General features: G+C 39.2%; 1 protein-coding gene across 1 annotated transcript in view; it reads right to left on the bottom strand.

Moving 5' to 3' along the window:
• drp2 (dystrophin related protein 2) overlaps window positions 1-8,952 on the bottom strand; it is a 180,445-nt gene that overhangs the window by 60,441 nt on the left and 111,052 nt on the right. Inside the window, exons 5-8 of the mRNA XM_037675513.1 lie at window positions 7,262-7,382; window positions 6,782-6,893; window positions 4,710-4,866; window positions 291-437 (exon numbers count right to left, since the gene is read on the bottom strand). Coding sequence (XP_037531441.1) covers window positions 291-437; window positions 4,710-4,866; window positions 6,782-6,893; window positions 7,262-7,382 — 537 coding nt within the window. The remainder of the gene's footprint in view (window positions 1-290; window positions 438-4,709; window positions 4,867-6,781; window positions 6,894-7,261; window positions 7,383-8,952) is intronic.

The following is an 8,952-nucleotide window of genomic DNA, read 5'->3' as shown; positions in this document are numbered from 1 at the left end:
GATAGATAGATAGATAGATAGATAGATAGATAGATAGATAGATAGATGGCAGCGGCCATCTTGGATTTTGACACAGTCGGTAACCCAGTTTTCAAAAGGAATCCTGCTTACGCCTAGATGTTGCCACACACCAAAATGGAAGTTGACACCTTACTTATTTTTCAAGCTATCACACTCACAACATGCCCGGATGGATGGAGGGTACCTCCAGTTCTTTCCTTTTACTCCACAACGGGGGACAACAAAAAACAAAAAAAGACAAATAGGAAGCAGAAAACTGTAAACTCTACCTGAAGCACTTTCCATCTGCTGTTGAGGTGCTCCAGGGCACGAGCGTTGTCCATCGACAAATGGACATCAGAGATGGCCAGCTGGTGGGCCAGCTCATTGATCTGCTTCATGCCCTCCTTCACCTGGGTGAGCTCCTCCTTGAACAACTGCAGGAGCCAGACCAACAAAAGAGAGCAAGGAGCAGTGAACGATGGGCAGGGCAGTGGAAAATAATTTAAAAAGTGTTTAATAGATGTCAATTACAGACAAACTGAGCGAGTGCGCAGTCCAAAAACATCAAGAGAAACTGCTGTTGGAGAAGAAAAATCGATTGAATTCATTCTCTGGTAGCTTTTATCTCTCTCTGTTGTACAGATACGTTTTTTTCATGGTGGTAACTGTGTGTTCAAATCAAAGGCAAAGAGTGTATGGTGATATTAAATACCACAAGCATCTCAGAGTCAGAGATTCTTTATTGTCATTCACACCTCATGTGGTCCATGTGGTGGAGCGACATCATGTACACAGGGTCCCAGTTACATCCAACAATAAAATGTAAAAGAAAAACAGTAATAACATCTAAGATATGAACTAAGAAAAACATCAACTAAAAATACACTAAGCACTAATAGCATAAAAACATTACATCGAACATCAGCACAAACACGAACATGAGTCTGTGTGAGCATCTCCATTCCATGTGTGAAAATAAAGAAGGAATATAAAGAATTTTTAAAAATAAAACGAGGACAATAAAAAAAAATCACAATAGGGACTCAGGCGTGCAGTCATTTAACTTCTATGTTCTTTCATTCCAAATTTAGCATCAAAATTAGTCAAACTAAAGATAAACCAATGGTCAGCAAAGAAAACCTTTTTAATATTGACCTACTGCCCAAATAAAAAAAGTAATATGTACTCTACAAGAAACAAAAAAAACTATACAAATCTTAACACTTTTACTGTCTTTATACATATTATAATTAAAGTACATATATTCTGCTGATGATTTTTGACATTTTGAACCACTTCGGCCATGGCTGCCTCAGAGGAGTCGGCAGGGGAGAGGGCGGACTCCAGAAACATCTTAGCACCAGTAAACTGGTTGACCAGTATGTGAGGGTGCTGTTTATAAGACTGGGTTTGTTGTGGCTCCACAGACCGATGAAGTCTTTTGTTTGAAAGACGAAGCGGTTCAAAAAAAGAAATCGTCCAGAGGACCTGACTGAACTTTGATGGATTTTTCTACCTGGATTATTGAGCATGAACTTTCATATTTCATTACAATGTTTTGTGCCTTCTTCTTTTTCTCCTTTGTTTGCTTCTTCTTCCGGCTGCTGCCTTTCTAGGGGTCACCACAGCGAACTAAGTCGCACGAAGAAGACCTGCCTTCTAGGGCACCCGGAGGAGCAGATGGTGGGGGTTAAGGGTCTTGCTCAAGAGCCCAGACTGGGGCAAATGGGGGTGGAGGCAGGTGTGGATGCTTCACCTATCCCACCCACATTTTGATGTTGTCGGTACCGGGAGTTGAACCAGAAATCTTCCAATCACAGGCCCACCTTCTCAAACCTCTGCACCACCACTCCGTTTTGTGCCTTCTGATTAGTTGAAAAATGAACCGAGTGAAAATATTGTGTTAACTCGCTCAGGAAGCCCACAATTTTTTCATCCTTAGAAATATGCATTTGTGTATATGAAATTTGGCCTTAATGATTAGCACTCCATCCGTCCATTATCTTTACCCACTTCTTCCTTTACAGGACATGGGCATCACTGGTGCTCATATCCAGCCATCACTGTGTGAGAGGCGGGGGGACATCCTGGACAGGTCTCCAGTCCATCAAAGGGACATAGAGACAAACAACCATTCACTCTCTCACTCAAACCTAGGGACAATTTAGAGTTACCATTCAGACTACCATGCAAGTTTTTTGTCTGTGGGAGGAAACCATAGTACTCAGAGAAAACCCACGCATGCACGGCGAGAACATGCAAACTCCACCCAGGACGGCCCCCGGCTGGGATTCGATCCAGCGACCTTCTTGCTGAGAGGCGGCAGCTCTCCCGACTGCGCCACTGTGCCAGCAGTCTATCGGAGCAATGCTCTGTTTCCATGCAGGCCTTCTCCTTTCTCATCACTTCCTGTTGCACATGTGACCGTCTCTACAACTCTTCACCTAAGTGGCAAGAAATATATATATTTTTGAAATATGTTAATAATGTTATCTTTTCAGAAATGCATTTATATTTAAACACAAACATTTGATGTCACAGAGACTTTAAGATACTTTTGAATCAAGTTTTAGAAGCCCAAAACAAGTCAAGATGTCAAAGGTCATGCTCAATAATCCAGGTAAAAATCCAACAATGTTCAGTCAGGTCATCTGGACGGTTTTAAGTCAAGATGCCATTGTTTAAAGATGTCACCTCCTTCAGTCGGTTTATATTTACACTTTGTATGTGCATCTGTGTGTGGGAGGACATGAGAATGAGGAGTACAAACAAGACTAAGTGACAAGCCCACCCTGCAGGCCGTGCAGAACATGTGTCGACTGTGACAAGAGTCCAAACAGTGGCATGGTTCCTGTGAAGGGCCCTCAATTATAATGAATAGTGCCACACAATTACAGGCAGCGGTAGCCGCGCTCGGCACTCAATAATGACTAAACCAACGACCTGCCATTTGTGTAACAACATCCATTCAGCTGAGGAGCCTAACCTCCTCCGTCTCCACCGTGTCATGTTGAATCGGCACGTCCTCATCACCATCTGTCAGCTCGTAGCTCTGACAGGAGCGTCACCACACAAACACTTTAAAATAGCACTACCCAATAAAAGTCTCACTTATTTAGGAGCAGCACATCATTTCTGTGGGTTTGTGACAAAAAAACAAGTTTTGATGTTTGTTTACAACATGTCAGAGTCAAAGGGAGTGCTTTTTTTTCCAGGGAAAAATTACCCCCAAGGAAACAATTAATTTCCTCTAAAAAAACCCGATTTGTAACCAGATATGTCAGCACATATGAGCGTGTGCAGAAGAGATCAACACAAAAACAAACTAGAGAAATTGCATTTCCTGTGAAAATGCAGTGTGAATGCTTATTGCAAAAGAACTTGCTAAAAAAACAGCTGAAATTAGCTAAAAACATTCTGAAATGAAGCTGAAATGCAAGAACATACATCAATTAGCAGAAGAAAACAGAAAGAACACAGACAGTATTTGCTGAATCAGGTTTAAATAAGCAGAAATGAGCATAAAAATTGGGAAATAAGCTAAAAAAATGCTGAAATTAGAAAACATAGCTGAAAAGGCATAAAGAAACGTAAACTAAAAGGAGGAAGCGGAAGGAACTGAAATGAATGCAAAAAATGTGAAATTAGCTGAAAAAGCTAAAATTAGCACAAAACAGCTAAATAGTAGCTGAAATAACTGAAACTAAGAAATAGTCTGAAAGGAGAATAACAAGCTAAAATTAGTAGAAAGAAGTCATTTAGGCATAAAGTAGCAGGCACTGGCACAAAAACTTGAATTTATCTGAAAACAGCTGAAATTAAAAAAAGCTTAAAATAGGTAGCTTAAGAGACAGAACAAGCTTAAATTAGCAGAAGAAAGCATAAAGCACACGCGTTTGCTCAATTAGGCTTAAAAAAGCAGACAGGAGCACAAAAAGTGGAAAAGATCAGAAAATGCTGAAATTAGCACAAAATAAAAAGCTGAAAAGTACTGTAACTAAAAAAGCAGAAAGAAGCTTAAATTACCAGAAGGAAGTGGAGAGAGCACATTTTTGCTGAATTAGGCTGGGAAAAGTTTAAATGAGTGCAAATAATGTGGAATTAGCTGAAAAGGCTAAAGTTAGCATACAATAACTAAATAGTAGCTGAAATGGAAGAAAAAGCTAAAACTTGAAGACATCAGCTGAAAGGAGCACAACAAGCTGAAATTAGCAGAAAGAAGTTTGAATAAGCACAAATGTAATTTGCAGTAATTAACAGAAATAATCTAAAAAGGAGCAGAAAATAGCTGAAAAAACAGCTGAAATTATCTGAAAGTAGCTGAAGAAAAGTTTAAATTGGCACAAGGAAGCTGAAAGAAGCTGAACCAGAACAAATGTGAAAGGAGCAGTAAAAGGTTGTAAACAGATCTAAAGATTTGAAGGATGTAAAATGAGCTCAATTCATTTCCTATGAGAAAAAAAAAAGTGGCAGAAAAAGCTAAATGTTTCAAAAAGCTGATGTTGCGCCAATACCAAAATTCATAGCACCCTTCTCCTGAACAAACTGATCGTTTGGATATATGATTTTTTTGAAATAGCACAAAAACTGTGGAATGAGAAAAATGCTGAAAAACATGTGGAAGAAAAATGGACCTCAGTGTGAATGCTTCAGAAACATTCACACAATGCGTGCGTGAACTGCAGTGGTGTTTGCTGTGCACCTACCTTGGTAGCATCTATGTGGTCCTGCAGAGAGTCGATGAAGAGGTCGCCAACAGGCTCCCAGGCATCCCTCACACCCTCTGCTTGCTCCAGGGCCCCTGCCAGCTCCTCCATGGCCGCCTGGATCTGCAAAAGACGCTCCAGTGTCCTCTCCATGTGCCTACAGGTTTTATTGAAAAATGCATTTCACTATGGCTAGTTTTACAACCCATTAAAGTTTAAAACTTAATGTGAGCATGTAGTAAAATGTAGCATCTGTCTTGTACTGAACACTTCTGTGTAAATATGCCTTCTTTAGATCAGGGAGTTTGCAGGTTTTATTATTGTGCACAAAACGGAAAGAAATGTCACCTGACACGACTTCAGCAGTGTTGTAAAACATCTTTTCCTTGAAAGCACAAGTTTTGATTCTCGGAATCTAATTTTACTGCGTCAATGTTTGATATATGTGTTTCCCTAACTGTGTCTGTAATGAATTACAGTTGCACCATTCTGTAATAAGGTTATGGTAATTGTATTACTGATAAAATATTGCAGCACAAATGTCTAATGGATCAACACAGAAAAGAATAAGACTCCACTGCAGAGCTGAGTCACAAACATTCTGCTCTTGGAAGGATTTCTTTAAAACAACATATTCAACCTAGTTTTGTCCTTGGAGATTACACTATTATTTGTATTTAATGCTAAGTTTTTTTTTCTTCATTTAAGGCAAATAAAACATTTCTACACTTGAATATTTTAGTTGTTTGGTCAATTAAAAAATGCTGTCAGTTGTTGGTTTATGGGTATGATTGTGTGGGAAAAACAGGATAATGAATTATTTTTTACAAACTTTTTTTTTTTTTAAAAAGGGGGATTTAATGAAACATTAAAACTTTCAAGGGAAAACGCAGCTTATTTGAGGTAAAGTTTGCTCAAGAATTTCTCGATTTTTCATTAATTTGCTCTTAAATCTGGCATCAATACAATGTTCAAATTCTGCTTTCTGTGGATTATCCCTTGGATTATTTTTTTTCTGTGTATTTTCTGTTTTCCTGTATATATTTTTTTCAGTTTCTCTTGTGTATTTTACCTTCCTGGGCCCAACTTGAATTAAAATTAGGAATAGGAAATGACCAAATTTGCATACAATACAGCAGATAAACACCACAAGAATACCGTATTTTTCAGACTATAAAGTGCACCGGATTATATGGTGCATTAATAAGCAAAACAAAACCACCACAGGAACACTTTGTGTTTTTTTGAGCACCGTGTACCACATAAATTCAGATCGAGGTCAGTAAGCACAACCAGAATTAATACATAAGGTGCAACAGATTATAAATCTCACTGTCGATTTTTGAGAAAATTAAAGGATTTTAAGTGCACCATAGTCTGAAAAATACAGTAATATCAGTAATGATGCTTGTGATACAGAAAAGCCTCCTGCATTTTGTAGTCGTTTTTATTATCAAGACATGAAACATTTAAATCAATAACTTCTCAGTTTCTTGCTGATTAAATGACGATTATTGCCTGAATTACTGCCGTTCTCCCAGACAGTTATTGTATTTCCACTGAAGAACGTCACTTTGTGTGAATCTCTCGTGGCAAAGTGATGAGGTGTAAAGTTCCATCATACAATGTTCACTAAACCACCATAAATTTATTAAGTTTTGATGTTTTTTTAAATTGTAAAATATATATTTTTTATTGGCTTTTGTTCTGAACAGCTTGAGTCGTCCGTCTTTAACCCTTTTTCCTTTTTTCAAACAGAAAACTTATCGCGCTACAGAAAGAATAATGAGGAGGTGCTGCCAGACAAACTCCACCTTTTGACATTCTCATCAAATGTTCTAAAACTAGAAAATAAATTAGTAGGATGGTCAAATATCGCATATCTTACTTAAGCTTGACACCGTCTTTATCCTAATTTAATTCCCACGACCATTAAGGCCAATTAGGCTATTTGATTATGATTGATCTATTATGTAAAACACATTAAATTAATGTGACACAATGTTTTAAAAGTTATGAAGTTTATTTTACTTAATTGAAGTCTGGGGTGTGTTTATAAATGTATGTCTGACCTGTGGCGGTCCACACAGCGAGCTGTCAGTTTTTCCCAGAGGTCGCTGGCCACATTCGCCTGCTTCCAAACAGACCGACTCACGGTCAGAATCCGACGATGTGGAGATACCTCTGCAGAAGGCGGCGGTTAAATAAACCAGGGGAAATATAAACGAGGCACAGAGTTAGAAGCTGAAAACAGTAAGACAGATTACTGTAAGACCAAGACACAGAAGAAGCTTGGAGCGACAGTCGGGCCTGCTGTATTATTGATCTCAGCAGACGGGACTGTAGAGATGGTAAACTGGAGCTAATTGGTCCCGACCCAGACACTTTTCCATAACTCAGCAAGACACCGGAGGACCAGTTACCACTAATAGCAACTAATGGAATATTTCACCTGTGAGGGGGCTAATCAAATGAACTCTGGGGTTTGACTGGGGGGATCTGTGTGACATTTTGCCTAGCAGAGCAGTTGGTTCAGTGTGGAGGGAGCAGACCTTTTCCATCGGTCAGGGTCTCCTCCGGCTCCTGGAAGGGATGCTGAGCCAGGAAGGCCTGGGCAGACTCCAAAACAGAGTAGATGAAGGGCCCGCGAGACTTGACATCCTCCATGAATGCCTGGAGGAGGGAAGAAAGAATGAAATGTAAGACTGAAATTAAAAATAATAATGTAGAGAAGGATGAGTCATACAGGCTGAATTGAACTTTCTCCTTTAATGAGACAACCTCTTTTAACAACAACCGACATTAATATGATGTTTTGAACATCAAATTATGTTTGCTTGGTTTGAAAAAACAAGCCTCCACTGTTTTCAGCATTCCTAAAGGAAATGCTTTTAAAATGTATTAGTGTCCTAAACTAAAGACCGAGTTTTTAATGGATTTATGTTTGGTTTAAGACATACAGAGATTAAAAGGAGTAAGTCCTCTGTGGAATTTGAACAATCATGTCCTATTGAGCATTTGGTCTAAATAATGTTTTATCTAACATTATAAAAGATAACATGAGGTAGAGGTGAAACGTATCCTTGAAACGGGTTCCTAATTTGTAAGAGTTTTGGACATAATGATATTCACATGACTTGATCTTGAGTCAAAAGTTTGAGTAAATGTTCGTAATAAATAAAAGCTAACAAAAAATAATGCATAAAATTTAGAACATCTTCTTTATGCATTTCAGTACAGAACATGTCATTCTTTGCACTCAGATATATAGATGTATGTCCGTGTAACTAAACTTAGATGAGAAGAACTTATTTCATTCAACCTTTATTTACACAGATAAATCACATTGAGCTTTGAAGACTTATTTACAAATGAGACCTGTTTAGACAGACAAAAAGTAATGAAAGTGACACGTATAAGATTTGGGGGCAAAAAAAATTCCTATCAAACTCTCACTCCTTGGTCGAGGACAGAGAGCCTGATATTGAAAAAAACACCCCACACATAAGCACATAGTGACGTAGAGATTTCGCAGGGGAGACGACAAGAGCGGTGATCGTGTCAAGGACACTCCAGAGGCACTGTAAGAGTTCTTGATAAGAATGGTACATTCAGTCAGTTCCCTCTGATGAGATCCCTAAACTCTCGAGGGGTGTCGAGGTCGACCTAGGATAACGCCAAAGAGAATCCAAGAGTCCTGAAATGATGACACAATGTTTAATCAGCCAGGTCCTTCTGATAGGTCTGCAGACTTCCTTGATGAGAGGGGAGGGGCAGAGCGTCAAATTTACAGGGCCTCCATGTGAATTGAGATAAGGTGGCCTGTCATGGCCAGCCAGGAAGTCAAATTCAGATAAGCAACATTTGTTTTGTTTTGTTTTGGAAGCAGGCAGAACTTTACGGATTCATGTCTGCCTCGAGTCTTTGCTGGTCCTCACGATTCCCAAACGTCCAAGTTAAGTGGACACACTGCTGGTACGTGTCAGAGTATTCCCCGACATCTGATCCATCCTGCCAGCGAATACTAATTTGCAAAGCAATTGAGTCTGGGTGCTCGAGGCACGGAGCAAACCATTCCATAAGGCAGGTAGCCTGACCAGGGCCAAATTTTCTGCCGACGACTTCCTTGTTTGTTGATAAACCAGGAACTAGCCAATTTCAAAAAGCAGGAAACCTGTTATCATAAATGCGATTATATATGCATCTTCAACATCCTCGATGGACAGCAGAGATAGACACATCA

Source organism: Nematolebias whitei, chromosome 4 (assembly GCF_014905685.2).
Source record: "Nematolebias whitei isolate Nwh7 chromosome 4, NemWhi1, whole genome shotgun sequence".
Lineage (NCBI taxonomy): Eukaryota > Metazoa > Chordata > Actinopteri > Cyprinodontiformes > Rivulidae > Nematolebias > Nematolebias whitei.
Note: the sequence above shows the minus strand (reverse complement) of the source record. Positions and strands in the feature narration are given on the sequence as shown.